We start from the raw sequence: 22,708 nt of genomic DNA on the forward strand, positions 1-22,708 counted from the left end.
CAAAGAGGTAGCAGATGACAGAACAAGGAGCAATGGTCTCAAGTTGCAGTAGGGGAGGTTTAGGTTGGATATTAGGAAAAACTTTTCCACTAGGAGGGTGGTGAAGCACTGGAATGGGTTACCTAGGGAGGTGGTGGAATCTCCTTTCTTAGAGGTTTTTAAGGTCAGGCTTGACAAAGCCCTGGCTGGAATGATTTAGTTGGTGTTGGTCCTGCTTTGAGCAGGGGGTTGGACTAGATGAGCTCCTGAGGTCCCTTCCAACCCTGATAGTCTATGATTCTATGACTTAAACAACACAAGACAGAGCCAAGAAAATACTGCTGCTCAGGGCTGGGTATGTAGCCTTAGTTTTTCCGGAAAGGCTACACAAATATCACAAACAATAAATATTCTGTGGCCATTGGAAAACTCCCGATATCTCATTGAAAAATGAAGAGGATTGTTTAGATATTTTGGAAACTGGCTCAGATGTTGAACTTTCTGAACCGCATTTTCATAGGTATGCTTAGTGTTTGTCTATAAATATGTTTATGATACTAAGAATAATGGGCGAGATCCTCAGCTGGTGTAAATTGGCATGGCTCCATTGAAGTGAATGGGTCTCTAGGACAGCATAAGTGTCGCCTGCATAGATCAGTCTGCAAGATCAAGGTCTAATAAGTGAAGTCTGTGTCTTGATTAATTATTGGGACCATCATGGAGTATGGAATTCCTCTTTGTGATCTACAGTTGAGAAGTGTGATATAGGTGCCAAGTATTATTATTATTATTAAAATGGAAAATTCACATTATTTCAAAATGCAGAGTGCAGCAGCAACACAAAAGCAATTTAAGAGATAGGATTTTCCATTTTCTCACTTTTTGCAAGTATCTCTACTGAATGCATACTAATTTCTGGCTTTGGAAATGGTTTCTAAACTCAAATCTATAAAAGCAATAAAATGTTCACCTCTTACATATATATGCATACACACAGAGTTGCATTAGGGAAATTAAACCACAAAAAATACGGGATAGACAGCCTTGGTGATTCACATCCACTAATTTTCCACAGCAGCAGCACAGCATGAACAAAGACAATGCAACTTTCCAAAAAGTCTTGCTATTAGCTCTACTCTGGAGTAACCAACTCTAGGGCCACAAAGAAACTCAGGCATAAGCTATACTTAACATTTTTGCCAGTATAGCTATGCCGGCAAACCTTCCCAGTGTAGAGACAGCTTATACGAGCAATAAAGTGCTACTGCTGGTATAGCTTATACCAGTTCGGTGAGAGAGCGAAGTTGTACCAGCCAAAACACTTTTATACCTGTATAAGATGCCTGTATACTAGGGCCTTTGCATGCATAGAAATCTTGGCTGGGGGGAGGAAGGATAGCATAACCTATGCCAGCAAAAGTGGCCTCAGTCTCCCTGCTCCTCTGATTAAAATGAACAAAGATGCCAGTTAGCACCAGCTGTCATTGTGTTAGTTTATGATGAAGCCATCCTGTCCACTGCACTAGAATGAAGCCAGTAAAACAAAAAATAGATATCAGATGGAATGACTTTCGGTCACTGACTTGTGGGTAATTTGAACCAATGACCTAGAGGTAAAAGCCTCAGTAGCCATCTAATTAAAATGAAGTCAACTCTCTCTGATCAGTAGCTTAAATGTTGAAAACAGCAGACAAGAGTTTGTACTTTTTGTACACTTTCATCAGGGGATAGCTAGGATCAAGAATCCATAAAGATTTCTTAGTGTTACCCTATCTCTGAATTAAAGCCAGCATAATCACTCTTTTTGGTTTATAGAATGCATCATGTTGCAGCCTTTTGTGTCCCTGTGCTCTAACCTGCTTCTATAGTGTAGATAAGCTCTGCGTTTTCTCCTTTGTCTTTATCCAAAGCAGTGACCTGCAAAACAGCAGATCCAATAGCTGCTGATTCATACACCGAGGCTTCGTACAAAGGACTGGTGAAGTAGGGACTGTGATCATTGGAATCTTCCACATTTATGATGACTCTGGCCAGGTTTCTTCTATAGGGAAACTCCTGATCTCGAACCTATAGAAAAAATGCAGGAGAAACATCTTGAAATAACTTTATTAGCAGTAATAATAACTATCTGAGCCCTGGCAATGTGCTCACTGCTGTACAATACACAAAATACAGACTTTTTTCCATCCTGAAGGCCTTAAAATCTAAAAGACAGACAAACCGAAGATATGGCACAAAGTGAGAAATCAAGAGGAGAAAAAGACTTGGAGGGTATTTTTAAATTTAATTTATTGTAAATTTATTCCTGGTGCCCCTGCACTGAAGATTTTTAATCTGATACAAAGTAATGTCGTAATGTCTCATTTGATGTTCAGTTTTGAGTTTGTGCCAAAGTTCTCTAATGCTGACAAATATAATATAAACTGCTATGTGCCATGCCCCTCACTGACACCATAGTGTGGGAACAAAGCAGCAGTATGTACAGTGCATATCTACGTAGCTTTGTTCCTTCTTTCAAAAAAAAAAAATGTATGGGATTGCACACACAATGACCAGTTATGTGGCTATCTAATCATTTGCATGTAAAAACCCAATTTGTGCAGACAGGTACATGTAGATTTTTGTATCAGCAAATATGTACATACATTTTTGAAGATCACGGTACCCATGGTAAAAAGAATAGTGCTGATCCTAGGGGGTGCTGGGCACTCTTCACTTAGACTGCCATCTATGGGGATTGATCAAACCTCGCAAGAGGCTCTCAAAACCTTGCAGACCTGAAGCTATTATTCACTCCTGTAGCTTCTTTCACTCCCACATCCAAAATCTCAGCACTGGTTACAGTGAAGATCCTACTGGCAAGTGTAAGACAACCTTGAATATTTTGGTTCTTCTTAAATAAAGTCAAGCAAACTTCACATAATAGGGAGGCTAAGCACACTGTCCCAGCAATGATCTTCATGCCCCGGTGTTTCTATAGTCATGTCTACACTTCTTCTTAGCTCCCGTCACATCTCACTCACCAAAGGCCTGCCTTCTCCTTGGGCTCTGCTTGCCTGAAGATGAGTAGCAGTATGTAGGATGGTGCCTAAGTTGTTTCCTCCTAAAGCTAGCCTTGCATCTAACAGGCCACACGGTGGTGCTTCAAAGGGCTTATTCTGCAGGGCTCTTAGATGGTTAAAGAAAATTAGTAGGTTACAGTGTTTAAACTAATTTAGTTCTTTGTTTTGTTTTAAAATTAACCACCACTTCATAATATGCAACTTCCACATCAAAGCAGAGCACGTTCAGCTCTATAATTTAGGCACACTGAGCATACAAACCGATAATTAATTTTTTCTCTGCCTACTCTAATGTTTGGAAATGTAGCTGAAAGCTATTTAGTATATGAATATCTACTACCTTGAAATAAACCTATATAAGTAAACTATATATCAGGCTGCCATGCTTCCAAAGGCCGCAGCTTTGTGAACGGCAAGAAAGCGATTCTTCTGTGAGCGACTTCTCAAAGAACTTTTTAGATTTTCTTCAGAAACTCTGAAAATGATCTCAGATGAAAGGGCCAGATGTCAAGAGATTATAACATTTCTTGTTTGTTCTCCGTCAGGATGGCAAATCATTTCATATTACATAAAATGTACTGGTAATAAGTCTTGCAGAGCTTAAATAAAAAATGTAAAATCAATGCACAGCAGTGCAGGAAAAGATTAAATTAATTACCATTTACCATCCTGAAAACTCTTTGCTTATCCAAAAACTAAAGTAAATATACACCTTAAACAGCAATGATAGTGTTCTAGGTACCAAGCTTATGTTCCATTCTTACCATTACATTAAGGATGTGCTTATCTTGAGCTTCATGGTCTAATCTCTCGGCAGTGTATAGTACCCCCGTGCTGGGGTCAATTCTGAATTTTCTCATGCTGACTGAATCAATGCTGCTGTGAACAGTATAGCTCAACTTGTGTTTCTCATCTCTGTCTATAGCTTCGACCTGCAGTATCTCAGTATCAGGGAGGATGTCCTCCGAAATCGTGACATCGTAACTTGGGTGAGAGAATTCCGGGCCATTATCGTTGTTATCCAATACTTTGATAAGAACCTACAGATAACATGAAATAAATAAATCAGTAAAGCAACTGTGACTAAGAGTTACTGAAGTCAAGTCAGTTCACTCAACAGGCACTCAAAGAAATACGATTTGCTTTACAGAACTGTACGATATGTTATTCATATGCGTGCTGGGGCAGAGCAGCCGAGAGGCATCATTTAATGTTAAACAGTCACCTCCACAATCAAAATAAATAGCAGGAATATTCAATGGGAAAGCAAATTGATCTTAATTAAAATGATCTATCCTAGAGAGGCTCATTAATGATCTAAACAAGAGATTCACAACACCTAGGTTTCCAGCAATAATCGGAATGACTTACTATTTTGGAACTTTGAATTGCTATAGAGACATGCGCTTTGTGGGCGTTACCAGAGAGTTGCATACATATTCTGGGGATTTTTTTTCTCATTATCAAGGCCCCAAAATTGATCATTTTCCTGCTGTTTAAACCTGTTCTCTTACCGGACTAAGCATTCATTAAATCCCGTACCCTTCTCAGCCCCTCATATTGCACTGTGATGTACTATCAGTCAGTATGTTGGTATCCAGACACAACAGTGATGGGTACAGCAAGCGTTCATCACATTTTAAGCAACAATTGTAGGAGTGGAAATTTGGGCCAAGAATCAATTCAACGCCACACAGATGTAAAGCCACGTAAATTTGAACATATTTTCAAGGATAGGCGATCTAAGGGTACTGGCTATATGGCAGATTTATTTAAAAATAATTTACAATTCCATTCAATCCCCTCCTGCCTATGCTCTGCCCAGGACTCCAGCCTTTGTGGCCCACTTGTTCAATTTTCCTTCAAACACTTTGGTGCTTTCCCCCAATCTTTGCCTTAAGCCTCTCCATAACAAACTGAAAAGCCACTACATTATCCTCTTTCAAATCCCTCCTTAAAACTCAACTCCAAAGTGATGTCCACAAAACACTGATCAGTGGTACACTGTAACTGCAGGGTATTATACTGATTGTAACAGCTCACTGTTACCCTGGTCTATCCCCATCTGATTGTAGTATCCACCTGTTCTCTCTTCTCATAGGTTATAGGCAGGGCCCTCTTTTCATTATATGTGCATGTGTACTGCCAAGAACAACAGGGCCCCAAATCCTGATTGGGGGGCTCTAGATGCTACCCCAATTCAAATGGTTAATAATCACCATCCCCACCTTCAAGTTTTTGCTTATTTATAATTTTGACAATATGTAACCATAAATATACCACAAAAGGTGTTTATCACCAGCCGAGGAATCAGATCCCTGCTGTGGGCTTGGTTTCAAGCCTGTATATGCTATTGATTGCTTCTGGGACCCTGGCAGCAGAATCATAGAAGAGGACAAGGAAAAGTGTTTGTAACATTGAAACAGACAACAACAAATACAGCTGTATCTTTCATTGCATTGGGGAAAAGCGGTCTCTCCTGCAGAGGATGTCTGGGAAACTCGATACACTTTTTACATGTAACACTAGAGATGAAGAATAAATGTACCACAGGAGGGAATCCATCATTTAAAAAAAAATAGTTCTCACAGGTTGCCAGCTATAAATGGACTGACCCTATTATTCAAAAGTTTTAGAAAGAGATAGGGAATGAAGTGAGACAGTGCCTAGGAGATGTAGTTATAAACCAAACACATGTCTGCTGAGTGATCTGACTAGCCTCCAGGATACTACCTCTGGTATAAAGAAGTGTCTCAACCTGGCTCTTTTGTAGCAGAAAGAGTTTATTACAGTGCTGGATCAAGCCCAGCTCACCCACACTTTTTGTTTTAATAGAGGAAAAATTTATTTAATCTGTTACTACAGTTTCACATGAAAAGACATGGCCTCAGAGGGAAATGAAACTTTAGATTTCCATGTTTGGAAGGCTTTCTTGAATACTTTACCAGACAGAACACAAGCAGTTGCAAAATCCAGTCACAATGACCTAGCCTGGGAACTGACTAAAAAGCAGTTGCAATGAAATGGTCTATATCTTAAAGCTATTATCAAGGATTTAGCATGTGACTGTGCATTTGGGAAGGTTTAATCTTTGATAGCTTATGGGGCTATGAAGAAGGGAGGAAGCTGTATTAGGTTATTTTTTGGTGAGAGAGACGTATAATAGAGGAGTAAACATATATCGTTAGATCTAAAATGATGACAAATCTCCCTTACTCATTGCAGTTTTATTTTTGTTAACATACATAATACATCAAGATATGTTTCTGAGATACTGAGATAAATGAATCCTTAAAAAAAAAAAAAAAAGATGTAGCACTTAGGGATTTTAGATGCCTTAAAACATGGGGAAAGGTTTGGAATAAAAATAAAGATCCTAATTCTGCTCTACATGCACACAGAGTAAGGCTACCTGACCAACAACTTGCTCCTTTGTGAGCATAGAAAAGAGACACTGAACCAATTTGAATGTGGGAGAATATGATGGGAATATGATCTCCAGCATCTAACACTTAATATGAAAAGCTATTCAAATAGAACATTCCCTAAAAGCCGTGACACTTTCAACCCTTGACACATCCTACTGTAAAGCAGCGTGATTATTATTTGCTACATTGTTAACACAGACTATAAAGAAAAGAGATTTATTTTGATGTTGATTTAATTAGTGGCCAGGAGCTTTGTCATACATCAGTTAATTTAGACATTCTAATTGAGAAGTGAACACTTTTCAAACGTTAAATAGCATTTCACTGAAATGCTGAGTGTATTAGATTGCACACCTATTATTACAGCACGGATTACATTCATTTTGGGATCATTACAAGTTGCCATGTGAGTTTTTTTTTTTTTTTTTTAACTAATGCTAGAGTGTGTTAGTTCAATCCACTCTCTCTATAGGAAACAATGGTTATGCAAACGTGGGAGCTCACAGTGACAAGTCTTAACAGCACTGAATTATGTGCTACAATGGGGACATTAACCACCAACACCATTGTTGCTGTTTTGTATAAGATTATACAAATGGCACGATCGCTTCCCTCTAGGTGTTTATGTGCAGGATTTCTGATTCCATTGTAGCAACCATGAGATACCGCAACCCAGAGATGTGTACATGCCTTTGTTCACCACCTTCATTGTACACTCACAGCTCCTTGATCTATGATCTCATTCAATCTCATAAACTAAGCAGGGCTGAGCTGGGTCAACATCAAGAGACCAAAATGGAAACCAAGATGCTACAGGAAATCATAGCAGTGATTCATTAGGTGGCATTCTCTCTGATACACCAATGAACCAATGATCTAGCACATTATTAGGGAGCACTGAGGTGCTTCTTGCATAAGACTGAGGTCCTAATTAGTTGTGGTTATTAAAAATCCCATGGAATTTTGCACTTTAAATTTTCTTGGTAGTTTCATGGATAAGGTTTTCTTTTCACTTTCTGTCCTGAACTTATATGAAATGTTGATAGTTGCTGTTTAATGGTTGCCAACTCCCTCCCTAGAGATGACTGCATTTTAGTGGTGTGTGAAGTGATCCATAGTGCAATACATATTATTTATTACGTACTTTGCATTTCTATAGTACCTTTCCATCTGGAGATCTTAAAGTGCGTTACGAACATTAATGACTGAAGATGACACTATCAACTTGAAATTTAGTCTATTAAAAAAGGAGTTAAAAGGAATTTCAGGTATTGTCACCTGCCCCTTTGTATCCCTGCCAATTTGTTATGAGTTTATAATCATATTTTCCTGTGTTAAAATCATGTTCTCTCCCCTATTGCTGTGTGAAAGTCCTCTCCCCACCCAAATAAAAACAGTGGAAACTGACTGTATAGGAGAAAATTATTATATACAAAGTGTTTCAACTCCACAAACTGGACAAAGTATAGAATTTTGTTTTCTCCGAGTTCTTTAAATTCTAGTAATCTTAGGAGTTACTTGTAAAAACCGTAGGTAAAAAATGTGCAGACACAAGTATGATTTTTAAGCTGATGGTATCCTATTAAGCCTCACAGCACTTCTGTGGGGTAGAGAAGTATTATTATCCTCATTCTACAGATGGGAAAAAACAGAAGGAGAGCGGGGGTTGTGTGATGCTGTATGATCAAAATATAACCATTTATATCATTAATACTGCCACTGTTAGACAGATGCAACAAATCTTGATCAAAGTACGTCATGTAAGGTATCAATGGAAAAGTTACAATCTATCAAATATGATTATCCTATTTGTATGCATGTATCATCTTTGTATCTAAAGTTATGCATATTGACTATGTACCAGTTTGCTCAAATGTGTTTGCTCCTGGGGTAAGGTAATTTACATCCAGTCTAACCCGCACATTGTGAATGGATTATTCAAGTTGATGGCCCATTAAGGAAAACAAGGGCCATAGAAGAAGCCTGTCCCTGGCCCAGTGAGCTTTCCTTTGGACACTTTAGCCAGAATATGGGTAATGGCTGCTCCTATGAGTTATCAAAGCATGCAAGGGCATGTGACTTGCTCACGTGACCCTGGACTCCATCTTGTGCCTATAATTTTCCACAAACTAAGACTGAGAGCAGTCCCTCCACATGGGAACAGTTATAAAGGACCTTGGAAGCATCTCCATTTTGACCTCTTTCCTGCTCTAATCTCTGGACTATGGACTTAACACTAAAAGGAGCATTCCAACCAATGGACTGAGGACCTTCCAATCTTTTGGAAGTTATCAGAGACTTTACAAGCCAGCAGTCTGTAACATCACTGCTACAAACCTGATCCAAGAACTTTGCAATGACTGTATGTATTTGATTTCCTTAACCATTTTAACTCTCTCCTCTTTCTTTTCATCTTATAAATAAACCTTTAAATATTAGATACTAAAGGATTGGCAACAGCATGATTATTGGGCAAGATCTCAATTATATCTTGATCTGGTTACGTGGCTGATTTTGGGATTAGAAGGACCCTTTGTTTGATTAAATTGGTTTTAAATAACTACTCATCCAAGTTTAATGTCTGCATGGTGAAATGAGTGCTGGAATGCCTAAGGAGACTGTAGTTTCGACTTCTTGTTAACCAGTGTGAGAGAAAAGTTTACTTTTGTTACTGGCTTGGTATATCTTATGGAAGAATAACCACCAGCCTGGGGTGTGTCTGCCTTATTTCTCAGCTGTTCATCCTGAATTAGGCATCCTCAGCTGTGACCCACTGAGACATGGCAACAGGCTGTTAAATGACTTACCGATTATCACACAAGGGGTCTGGGGCAGGGCGGGGAATAGAATCCAGATCACTTGACTATTAGAGGTATATTTTTGATCCATTTCCGCATTAGTCCTGTCACCTTACAATATTTCCTTATCTTGTAGAAGATTTCCTGCTATGCTGGTTGAATTTTATAGACTAAAAATGAGGTCCAGAGAGGAAAAAAGTCCTTCTCTTCAAAAAAGGAGCAATGTTAAGGTGACATGAACATCACACACATACAAATGGGTCTTGATTACCCATATGTGGATAACATTAAATGAGCTGAACTGAATTCAATCAGAGTACTCATGTGAGTAAAGTTACTCAAATACACAAGTATTTGCAGGATTGTGCCAAAATCCAGAGGTGAAATCCTGGCCTCATTGACAAACCTCCTATTGACTTAAATGCAGCCATGATTTCATTCCTGAAGCCTTAAAGCCTAACCATCCCGCAGTAAGGGAAGTGTCTTGTATTTTTTTACAAGAATTAAGTCTTACCAACAGAATTGGATCCAAGGCTAACAATGCATGTGTGTGTGTGTGTTTCAAACCCTTTTCTTTTGTTCCAAATTGAAAATTTGACATGAATGAATCTGCCATTCATGACTGTTACTTCACAGGTCAAGTAAGCTTTTAATCAGACAAAGATTCATTGGCACACATCAGGACTGGCTTTTAAAAATATTTATATACTAGCTGCAGTTGCCCAAAGTTGTTGTCAACTTGGAAGAAGGTAACTGTTAACATTGTAGGTCAGTGGAGCATTATATTGGCACAATACTTATTATTTAAAATGAAAGTCTGATTTTAAAAGTTCTATGTTACATCTCCTCAATGAGATGCAATGAAAATATTTAATGCTTGTGTTCTGTTAAGTAGTGATGGCCTCAGGAATTCCTCTTTACTGAGGTCGCCGATTAAAACACTTTTCATATGCAAACGTTATCTGAAAGACTTTATCCACCCTCATAAAGCAAACTTCCAGCACAGCAATCCTTGCCCAGATATCCTTGAGAGCTCATATCTTTTCCAATATGTAGCAGGCTCTACAAAAGCTTGCCCATTTCTGGTCACATTGTGCCCTGTCTAATTTACAGTCTGAACAAGTGTCTTGCTATAAAAGATCTCCTTCTCCCTACTCACTTCCTATTTCCCACAGTTAAAGCAAATTTCAAATAAAGGACCTTGTGGAGCTCCAAGCTTATAAATTAGGCAAAGTAACTCTCAGAGCATTACCAGAGACTTTGTATTCAAAATGGCAAGTGACAGGCCTAGAGAAATACAATCAAATCAAAGCAGAACAAAGCCTAATGCAGGAAGTCTCTCCAAAGGCGTTTTTAATGTTGCCCATCACAAATACTTCTGGTCGAGGCAAAACGTAGTTGAATAAAAACTGGACACATGCCAGGAGCTGCTTTACAGATATTTGAGGCTGGAAGAATCCTCTTGGGCTAATTGCTTGGTCAGGGAACTGTGTTGTAGTACAACCCATTAAGTGCCTGAATTGCTTCAACTCAGCTTACGCTTTTGTATGGGTTTTGAAAACCTACTTTGATTTAATATTGCTTTCAAGAGTGTTACCACACAGGTTTATTTGTTACAGCCTGAGAAGTTTTTTTTCTCTACCCTTCTAAATTTTCCACACAAATGCAAACAATTTCTCCACCATCCTCAGTGGCCAGTCATACATGCTTTAACATGTCTCTGAATTTATACTGAAATGGAAATGAAACATCACACACCGCCTCCACTCCACAGACTGGCATGTGGTAAGATAGTGCTGGGGTTGTGGCCTGAGGAAAAAGCCAGGCTCCGGAGAGTGGAGGTTCTCGTTCTGGAGAACCGTCCTACTCAGAAAAGTAAAGAATTGAATTAAAACAAAATGTAGCTTCATCTGAGTTCTGTGCGCCATTCACAGCAACTAACTTAACAGTTAAGTCTTCTAGAACTGATTGATATGGGAACAGCTGTGGGAATGGCTTAGCCCATGTACCATCCATGCCATCAGGAGACAGCAGAAAAAGGACTTCAGTGAAGGATCCAGTTTGTTTAACAACTGGCAACCTGGTAGAGGGCTGAAAGACATTTTAAAAATGTCCCGAATTAAAGTGCACATGCGGAGCTATAGAGGGCTATGATGCTCACCTACATTTTGACCCATCGCCACTGCTGGTTGAAGGTGAGCCTTTCAGCATTCTGCAGAAACAACCTCCCTCTCATGTGAAAGAGCACTATGATTTATTAGGTATTCAGTTCAGCAAAACTATTTCCTAAAAGAAACGTGTGCCCTGTAAAAAGAGAACAAGTTCTACATCATGAATGTCCCATCTAAAGGATTCTAATGAGCAGAAAAATTCCCTGGCTTTCTGCAGAGAGGAGGGAAAAGATCCATGAATAATAGCTCTGGCTGAGGCTCATTCAACCAGAAGACAATTTGGCTGGTCTGGGCAAAAGCATTTTTAACAGGAACTACAAATATTGCTCACAGAAAACTGTGTAGGAGTAGAGACCTAAGCATACACAAAGCATGAACCAAGCCATCATGAGATTGGTTTATAAATAATGAGATTTATTTTTTAAAGCTTTTTTTCCTTTACTGTCTGGATTTTGAGCCTTCAGGGTTCACATTTTCTCTGAACCAGGAGGAATAAAACTTTCATTAACAAAAACCAAAAGGAAGCTGTGTTTCTGAAATGCTTGCAAGCAGCATGGAAACTACTTAAAACCACCATAATAGAGGCTCAAACTAAATGTATACCCCCCCCTTCCGCGCAAAACAAAACAAAAAACAGTAAGAGGACCAAACAATGCCATCATGGCTAAACAGCAGACTAAAAGAGGTGGTATGGGACAAAAAGGCAACCTTTAAAAACTGGAAGTCAAATCCTACTGAGGAAAACAGAAAGGAGGATGAACTCTGGCAAGTCAAGCCATTGTGGAGAAGCTAAATGAATTCTATGCATCGATCTTCGCTGCAGAGGATGTGGGGGAGTTTCCTACACCTGAGCCATTCTTTTAGGTGACAAATCTGAGGAACGGTACCAGACTGAGATGTCAATAGAGGAGATTTTGGAAGAAATCAATACAGTAAACGGTAATGAGTCTCCAGAACGAGGTGGTATTCACCCAAGAGTTCTGAAGGAACTCAAATATGAAATTGCAGAACTGCTAACTGTAGTATATAACCTATAACTTAAATCAGCCTCTGTACCAGACGTCTTGAGGATAGCTAATGAAACACCCATGTTCAACAAAGGCTTCAGGGACGATCCTGGCAAGTACAGACCAGTATGCCTTACTTCAGTACCAGGCAAGTTAGTTGAAACTATAGTAAAAAACAGAATTATCAGACACATAGGGGAACACAATTTGATGGGGAACAGTCAACAAAGTTTTTGTAAAGGGAAATCATGCCTCACCAATCTCTCAGAATTCTTTGAGGGTGTCAACAAGCATGTGGACAAAGATGATACTGCTGATATAGCACACTTTGACTTTCAGAAGGCTTTTACAAGAACCCACAACAAAGGCTCTTAAGCAAAGTAAGCCATCATGGGATAAGATGGAAGGTCGTCTCATGGATCAGTAACTGGTTAAAAGGGTAGGAATAAGTGGACAGTTTTCAGAATGGAGAGAGGTAAATAGCGGTGTCCACTAGGTATATGTAGTGGGACTTATGCTGTGCAAAATATTCATAAATGATCTGGAAAGAGGGCAAACAGTAAGGTGAAAAGTCTGCAGATGATATTAAATTACTCAAGACTGTTAGCTCCAAATCTGACCATGAACAGTTGCAAAGGAATCTCACAAAACTGACTAGGCAACGAAACGGCAGATGAAATTCAGCGTTGATAAGTGCAAAATAATGCTCATTGGAAAAAATAATCCCAAGTATATATACAAAATGAGGGTTTAAATTAGCTGTTACCACTAAGAAAGAGATCTTGGAGTCATCGTGGATTGTACTCTGAAAACATCTGCTCAAAGTGCAGTAGCAGTCAAAAAAAACTAACAATGTTGGGAACCATTAGAAAAAGGATATATAGTAAAACAGAAAATATCATAATGCCACTATATAAATCCATGGTATGTCCACAACTTGAATACTGTGTTCAGTTCCGGTGCCTTATTTCAAAAGCAATATATGAGATTTGGAAAAGATACAGAGAAGGGGTATGGAACAGCTTCTATATGAGGCGAGATTAAAAAGACTGGGGCTATTCAGCTTAGAAAAGAGACGACTAAGGTGGGATATGATAGAGGTCTACAAAACCATGAATGGTGTGGAGAAAGGGAAGAAGGAAGTGGTATTTACCCCTTCACATAACACAAGAAGCAGAGGTCATCCAATGAAATAAACAGGCAGCAGGTTTAAAACAACCAAAATAAGTATTTCTTCACCCAGTGTGCAGTCAAACCGTGGAACTCATTGCTAGAGGATGTTGTGAAGGCCAAAACTATAATTGAATTCAAAACAAAATTAGATAATTTCATGGAGGACACGTCCACCAATGGCTATTAGCCAAGATGGTCAGGGACACAACCCCGTGCTCGAGATGTTACTAAACGTCTGACTACCAGAAGCTAGGACTAGGCGACAACTCAATAATTGTCCTATTCTGTTCTTTCCCTCTGAAATCTGGCACTGGCCACTGTCAGATGACAGGATACTGGGCTAGATGGAACACTGGTCTGACCCAGCATGGCCGTTCTTATGTTCTAATGTTCTCATGTAATAGCACGACTCCAAGAGGTGGGGCGTTAAGAAAAACCATCAAATAAACTTGCAAGAGTTGGTAGCACTGGAGTTGACACAAAAATCATTCCTGACTCCTCTGAACCTTTCCATGTGTTTTAGAAGAGCGAACAGCTAGTTAGTGTAAGGGGAGGCAGGAAGGCAGAGCACCCAGTTTCTTTGTTTCTCAGCAGCTGGGCTGGAAGGTTCTTGTGAAATTGACAAGACACTTCCAGGTGGGCAGCCGGAAAACTAAATATTTCTGTTTTAGTTCTCCTAAAATGATCTTTTTCTTCAAATACCTTTTCGCAAAAACAATTGACATTTAAATGCCAAATTTTTCATGGGGAGGGATTTCTATTTTCTGGCCAGCTCTATTCCTGACATCATTTCATCAGGGTTGGTCAATACTGAGAAGGGAGTGGGGAAAAGGGTACCATTAAATTGATTCCATGCCAGCAGAAGTCCCTCTTTGTTCAATTGAGGGCAATATACTCTCCATCAAATTAAATCTTATGGCTTATAGCTAAAGCAGAGTCCTAGGGTCATGGCTTCATGATTTCATTCAAGTTTGGGGACAGCAGATGTCCCCCAAGGACTAGTGAGCAGGCGATACCTGCAAGAATCACATTTCTCATGAACTCAGACGTGGTGTACAACTTCAGATTTTTATAAATTATCACATTGCCTTCAGCAATGATGAATTGAGTGGAGGAAAATAACCCCTCCACCACTGTCTTGTTCCTGGCTTAGCCTTCCCAGAAGTTAATCAATCTAATAGGTACCTTCATACTCACACTCCAATAATATATCAAGTAAATCAATATTCCTCCCTCACAACTACCGCTGCCACTATGCTTGGATCATAGCAAGACTGCATTAAAATAGATTTTTACTGGCATAAAACGTGGTGGTTGCAGCCTTGATGAAGGGGCAACATGGTAAGTGGGAAAAGTACATTAACACGAATAGTGTCTCACTCACGAATCTGCATGGATCTCTGTAACTTGACATCATCCACACCCCCACCAAACATTCTTTAATTCATGTGGAAAGCTTTAAGGCCTTTTTGGGTTTCTTAACTTCTTTCTTTTGCTTCCACCAAACTAATCTATAACACAAAACGTATGAATTTTAAATCATAATGGTTTTGTTTCTCTTATTACACTGTAACATACACTGTAACATACAGTGTAGAGGGCCATGGGGTGAGGGAAGTCTCAATAGTTTATCAGAATTTAATAAATGTGCAGCTACTGATGAAACTAAAGCTGTTACACAGGTCTTCACCACTGATCATATTACTGAAACAAAAATCGTTGGCATTTTTACAATGTCTTTTACCACTTCTGTGTAACGCACCAAATGCCAGAAAGAGATAAAGGAAGAACAAGCGCTGTTGAATAAAAGGAAATATGTCTCCATTAGGCATGATGAAGATCAGCTGTTTTGTACTAAATCCCCGCATGTTGGGGGAGGGGGACGCGCGGGAGGGCTTCTTTTATTTATTTTTTTTAAATGAAGCGAAGGGATTTATAGATGGATTCCCCCAGACACACATACTTCTTCCAGAAAATATTTTTGCAAGTAACATTAAAACTAGGGCTGTCAATTAATAGCAGTTAACTCGCAAAAATTAATCGTGATTAATTGCAGTTGTAATCGCACTGTTAAATAATAGAATACCAATTGAAATTTATTAAATATTTTGGATGTTTTTCTACATTTTAAAATATATGGATTTCAATTACAACACAGAAAACAAAGTGTACAGTACTCACTTTATATTATTCTTCTTACAAATATTTGCACTGTAAAAATGATAAAAAATAGTATTTTTCAATTCACCTCATACAAGTACTGTATTGCAATCTCTTTATCAGGAAAGTGCAACTTACAAATGTAGATTTTGTTGTTGTTACATAACTGCACTCAGAAACAAAACAATGCAAAACTTTAGAGCCTACAAGTCCACTCAGTCCTACTTATTGTTCAGCCAAACACTAAGAGAAACAAGTTTGTTTACATTTATGGGAGATAATGCTGCCTGCTTCTTATTTACAATGTCAGCTGAAAGGGAGAACAGACTTTCGCATGGCACTTTTGTGGTCGGCATTGCAAGGTATTTATGTGCCAGATATGATAATCATTTGTATGCCTCTTCATGCTTTGGCCACCATTCTAGAGGACATGCTTCCACACTGATGACGCTGTTAAAAAAATAATGTGTTAATTAAATTTGTGACTGAACTCCTTGAGGGAGAATTGTATGTCTCCTGCTCTGTGTTTTACCTGCATTCTGCCATATATTTCATGTTATAGCAGTCTTGGATGATGATCCAGCACGTTGTTCTTTTAAGAACACTTTCACTGCAGATTTGACAAAATGTAAAGAAGGTACCAATGTGAGATTTCTAAAGATAGCTACAGCACTTGGCCCAAGTTTAAGAATCTGAAGAGCCTTCCAAAATCTGATCGGGATGGGGAGTGGAGCATGCTTTCAGAAGTCTTAAAAGAGCAAGACTCCTGTGTGAAAACTACAGAACCTGAACTACCAAAAAAGAAAATCAACCTTCTGCTGGTGGCATCTGACTCAGGTGATAAAAATGAACATCGTCAGTCTGCACTGTTTTGGATCGCTACTGAGCAGAACCCATCATTGGCATGGACACGTCCGCTGGAATGGTGGTCGAAGCATGAAGGGACATATGAATCTTAACGCATCTGGCATGTAAATATCTTGCAACACCAGCTACAACACTGCCGTACAAATGCCAGTTCTCACTTTCTGGTGACATTGTAAATAAGAAGAGGGCAGCATTATCTCCTACGAATGTAAATGAACTTGTTTGTCTGAGCGATTGGCTGAACAAAAAGTAGGACTGAGTGGACTTGTAGGCTCTAAAGTTTTACATTGTTTTGGTTTTGAATGCAGTTATTTTTTGTACATAATTCTACATATGTATGTTCAACTTTCATGATAAGGAGATTGCACTACAGTACTTGTATTAAGCTAATTGAAAATACTTTTTTTATTTTTTACAGTGCACATATTTATAATAAAAATAAATATTAAGTGAGCACTGTACACTTTGCATTCTGCGCTGTAACTGAAATCAATATATTTGAAAATGTGGGAAACATCCAAAAATATTTATATATGTAGTATTCTATTATTGTTTAACATCACGATTAATCATGCAATTAATTGTGATTAATTTTTTTAATCGCTTGACAGCCCTAATTAAAACCCAGGTGGTTCTATGCCTATCGTGTAATGTACTCTGCAGAACTCTCAGTAGATTATATTAATATTTTATATGAGATATTTTTGACTTAGCACATGGGCTTTATTTTGTTAAATAAACAAATGTCAGTAACATAGTTCAGCTCTTTTTATTGCTTTTAAGTCTGAAAATTCAAACTTTTGAATATGATAAAAATACCTTACCTGAAATTATATAAGAGAATTATAGAATATGAATATATGGAACACTATTCAGTATTTCCTATATTATAAATTCTCATCTCTAACATTATTTCACACGCTATAAAAGAAAACAATCTTTATGATTTCAATTCCTATTTTTACATATGAAAACATAACTTCCAGAAAAAACTAGTTAATGAGTTGATTATATATCACACAGGAAATGATGGTTATTGCTATATCTTATATAGCCCGTTACCATAGTATCTGAGTACCTCACAATGTTTAATGTACTTATCCTCACAACACACTGGTGATTTAGGGAAGTTCTACTATCTTTGATTTAGAGATGGAAAACCGAGGCACAGAGAAGATAAGTGATTTGCCCAAGGTCACACGGGAAGCCTGTGGCAGATCAGGGACTTGAGCCAAGACCACCCACAACCTACTATTTATTATTATTTTTCATTATTTGTATTACTGTAGCACGTAGGGGTCCCAGTCACAGACCAGGACCATGCTATACTAGGCACTGTACAAACACAAGAACAAAAAGACAGCCCTTTCCTCAAGAAGCTTATCAAGACCAGTGCTCTAACCACTGGGCCATGCTTCCTCTCTATTAAATGATGGGTTTAGGTGGACACCCACAAAGAAGTACAATTTTCATTGTGGGCAACTGTTTTGTTTTTGTTTTTTGGGTCTTTCTTTTGGTTATTTATCAAGCATTTTAGTAATATACTATTCAATATCTAAATCAAATCACAGAGGTTGCATAAGTGATTGCATTGGGTATGTAACATGACATGTCTGGCCCGCAGAGATTATGGTTATATTTAGGATTGGGATAAAGAACTAGCCAATATATGTACAAAATTCAATTTGCTAGCTACAAGCTTGTATCAAATGCTTCTGTTTAACTGTCACTGAAGGCTCTGGAGATAAATCAAAAAGTACAAACTGGAAGTACTGTAAATAGCGAAGGTTAAACAGCTCATAATTCTTGAAGGTTTGAGACTTTGATCACCATTTCAAATAAGGGCGGAGAACTCCCAAACTATATATGACTCATCCAAGCAAAACCAGACATTTCTGATAACGGTAAGATAAAAAAGCAAAAAATAAATCTGCCATGACATCTTTTTGCATTATAAAGAAGCAAATAACATTACAAACCTAATTTTTTAAATTTCCTCTGCAGGCCACCTTTAATCTGGGAGGCCCTGTACATTCCACTGATGTAAATTTCATCCTAACGGTATAAGGTGCATGCTTCATGCACACTTCACTCTCATGCTGAGTTAGGAGTCAAGGCACTAACTAGTCCATACCTCTCAACTGTACCTCACTTTGAGGGACAGCTCTCCTTTTAGTCCCAAAGTTGTCTATGCTCCACTCAAATTCATCCCCTTACTTGTATTGTTGCAAATTACTGACATCATAAATAAAGAAATGTAGAATTGAGGTTAGACAGTCAAACTTGACAGGAAAGGAAGGAATCCCACAGTACAAGTTTCCTGCCTGAATAATTTGTGCCTGTCCCTCATTTTGGGTCTTTGCCACACATTATGCCACATTTAGGCATGGGTAGGTTGAGAGGTATGAACTTTATTTAAAAAAAAAAAAGAAACAGAAAATAATCCACAGTATTCTACAGTAAAATCCACAAAAACTGTAGAATCACTATTGTAAGATGATGTTCTCTGGACCATGTTGTATAATACAAATCTGTGCTGTCAACATCTGTGCCTAGCTCCCATCTGATATGGAAACCCTCAGCCCTGGGACAGAATCTTGGTTCAACATGAACATGAAGACCAGAAGAAGAAATGCCACTTTTCTAAGTATTAAACATTGAAATCTCTTCAAAGCAAGTGGAAACATGCTTCAAAATATTCACCAAACGCCAAATCATTTAATTTGGCTCCCATTGGATGTTCTTTTAATTCGGAGGGCACAGTTATTCTATAAAATTGCACAAATTCCACAAACAAATGAAAAACTTGCACACAAAGAATGTGATATTGTACCTGAGTGGTTGCAACATTTGTTCCATCGGTGACCTCCACAGTCATGTTATATATTGACCTCTGCTCTGCATCCAAGGGCTTTGCAATGACAATAGTGCCCACGCCCTTCTCAGCATCGAAAGAACTATCGAAATTCCCTCCTAATCGTCCACAAAAACACAATTCAATTAGCTATCTCTGGAAACTTTCCATAGAAAACGTATCTAGAGGTAGGTGTATCTGTTTATTGACAACCACGTTTAGGGCCTTCTTTGTGCATAACCCAGTGAATTTTAGTGATACTTTTTGTTCTAAAATAACTTATATTTCAAAGCACAGTTTTGTGAACTGTAAAACAGATGTTAGAAAAATGCCCCGAAAACAAAAGCTTCAACAATATATTTAAGTGAAACATAATTAATTGCATTTATAAAAATATTTTAGGGGTTATAAACCCACAAGAGATGTGCCCTTGTAATTCCTGTAATGAACAAGCATAAGTTTTGGTTTAAGAAATTCATTTTAAGGGGGCTCAATTTCTGCAAATTTTATGTCAATGGGCGTGAGGACTAGACTGGTCTTTTAAAATGAGTATGGCTTATAGCATATTTGGAAAAAAAGAATGTAATGCTAATTTCAAGGGCATGTAAATATTTGTCAGGAGAGGTCAAATAATATGTCTCTCTCAGAAATAATTAAACAGAGTTGACAGGGAAGACACCAAAACAAAAAACAAAAAAACCCCCACCAAATCAAAATAAACCTCTAAAACTTCTCTCTGCATCTTACATCAGAATTGTTCCAAATACACAGTTGTCCTGCCAAACCAAATTACCTACAGCAGTGCAAAAAATATTGCAGCAGCTCATAAAGTAGAAAAAAAATCAACAAAAGAATAAGGGAAAGCCATATACAACCAGAGATTAAAGGGTTACCAAGAATATTCTACCACAGCTACAATTCATAAGTTAGAACTGGTCACTGTGCAAAAAGTAGGATTGCATTAACAACTGCTGTGCTTCCCCCCAACTCAGGGAGATCAGATGTCCCGATTTTATAGGGACAGTCCCAATATTCAGGACTTTGTTTTATACAGGTGCCCATTACTCCCAAGTTTGCCTTCTGGTCACCCTACTCAGCTATAAAGAGGAGTTTATTATAATTCCAACTCAGAGATTTTCTGGAGCATGAGGAGAGGGAGGAGGAATAAGACTAGATGGGGAAAGAACTCTTCCGCTATTTTAATTAAATATTAGTACCATTCCAGGAGCTATATTTTCTAAGGGCCTGATCCTGCGAGGTGTGGTGTGCCTTTGATTCCCATTTATTTCAGTAGGTGTTTAAAATGTTTCAGGAGGTTCTTAGCCTCACTAGGGATCAGGTCTGTAGTTGAAAGATTTCATTCCATTGATTAATTTTGTTTTTGCTCAGTAATTTTAATTGAATGGCTGCTTTGTTCTGGTGAAACCTTAACCATTTTTGGGGGGCTGGAGGTTACCGTTACTCCTTCCTCTCACACCCTGATACACAAAAAAGTCTAGGGAGGGGAGCAGGCAGGGCCTCACCCTGACCTGCAACTGCTAGCTGCACAGTGTGGGAGTTTGGGGCACCCTCTGATGCTATGGGGCAATCATTGAACTCCCTCTGCACATTGGGAGATTCAGAGGGACCTGTCTCCTGCACTGCCCCACCAGGGAACTGAGCCTAGCGGGCACAATGTGGCCCTCCATTAAAACACTGCAATTTGGTCTGCTGTGATTTACAAAGAAGAGAAGCACTCTCCATTCCCCACCCTGTTTCTGCATAGCCAAACCACTTACAGTTCCCAGCGGTTATATATACTTAACACTTTTTAATTGCTAGTGAAAGCATAATTGTCCTTGACATTTAATTAAAGTTATGGAGACACCATGTTATTTGAAAACTATAAGATCATATGTTTGGGGGTATTTTTAAGTTAACCTAAAAAAAGAGAGAGGTCATCTCCCAATTAATGTTTTTAATTGATTTACTTGGGAAATACTGCATTAAAAAAAAAATCAATTCCGGGAAAAAAAAAAACGTTTGAAGAAGCGAGTTTGTAGACGGTTGCAAGGAAACCTAGGCTGAAATGAAGCTAGCATTGGGACAGTCTGCACTTTTCAAAGAGAATGTTTCATACTGATAACCGTGAGAAATAAAATTAAAGACTTTAATACAAAATGCTTAATAACTATCTTAATGAGCAATCAAAAATCGTATGTTATCAGCACGCACTTCCAAGGAAACTATGCCTTTAAAAATTTCAAGAAGTTAAAACTGAGAGATTAGCACTGCAAGTTTTTAAATGCCCTTTCCTTGCTTGCTAAGTATAGTGTTTAGGATGAGGACAATGCAGATTGTTCAACATTGTGCCACAAATAACACCTATCTCTACCTGCTCTATGAGTCACAGACAACTTTGACTAACTCCAGAATACCTTTCCTAAAATTAAGAAACTTAATTCAATTGGATTAATAGTGTAGGTTCTCATGTGGCCTTCCAAAATTATATTCACGATATATTTCTCTCCCTCTCTCTCTTTCTCCTGTCCCTCCCACCAATTAGCAGGGGCTGGGCTATGTTTATTTTTCAAGGTTCAGTTTTGTATTAAATAGTGTGTTACTGAGGAAAGGCTAGGTCAAAGAACTGGGTCTGCATTTTAGGGTGAGGTTTGCTATCAACCCAATCTCCGTTGGGATTCAGGGCCATATTTATGGGTAGTTTGTATTTAGCACCAGCTGCAGACAACAGAGAATTTGTCACTTGATTATTTCATTTAGGGGAATGACCTCTCACTCAGCCTGAGATATTTGGGTTGTGCCTCTCTTCTAGCATACACCAGAGGCTAGTCAAACTTGTGTCTGAGAGTTCCAGGGCTTAGCCACACTTCAAACAATCAGAGGGGTAGCCGTGTTAGTCTGAATCTGTAAAGAGCAACAGAGGGTCCTGTGCCACCTTTAAGACTAACAGAAGTATTGGGAGCATAAGCTTTCGTGGGTAAGAACCTCACTTCTTCAGATGCAAGACTTGCATCTGAAGAAGTGAGGTTCTTACCCACGAAAGCTTATGCTCCCAATACAAGCTTATGCTCCCAATACTTCTGTTAGTCTTAAAGGTGCCACAGGACCCTCTGTTGCTTTTTACTTCAAACAATCACTAACTAAGTGAGTGTTTCCAAAAGTGTATTGAAATGCTGAAGCCTTATTAGTAAATTATCCATAAATTCTTA

At 38.5% G+C, this 22,708-nt stretch overlaps 1 protein-coding gene across 11 annotated transcripts in view; it reads right to left on the reverse strand.

Moving 5' to 3' along the window:
- FAT3 (FAT atypical cadherin 3) overlaps positions 1-22,708 on the reverse strand; it is a 566,930-nt gene that overhangs the window by 113,717 nt on the left and 430,505 nt on the right. For all 11 annotated transcript variants that reach the window (XM_008171837.4, XM_042856002.2, XM_005304056.5 and 8 more), the window contains 3 exons: positions 19,479-19,618; positions 3,806-4,081; positions 1,836-2,046 (listed from right to left, as the gene is read on the reverse strand). In XM_008171837.4, coding sequence (XP_008170059.2) covers positions 1,836-2,046; positions 3,806-4,081; positions 19,479-19,618 — 627 coding nt within the window. The remainder of the gene's footprint in view (positions 1-1,835; positions 2,047-3,805; positions 4,082-19,478; positions 19,619-22,708) is intronic.

Source organism: Chrysemys picta, chromosome 1, assembly GCF_011386835.1.
Source record: "Chrysemys picta bellii isolate R12L10 chromosome 1, ASM1138683v2, whole genome shotgun sequence".
NCBI classification, from domain to species: Eukaryota; Metazoa; Chordata; order Testudines; family Emydidae; genus Chrysemys; species Chrysemys picta.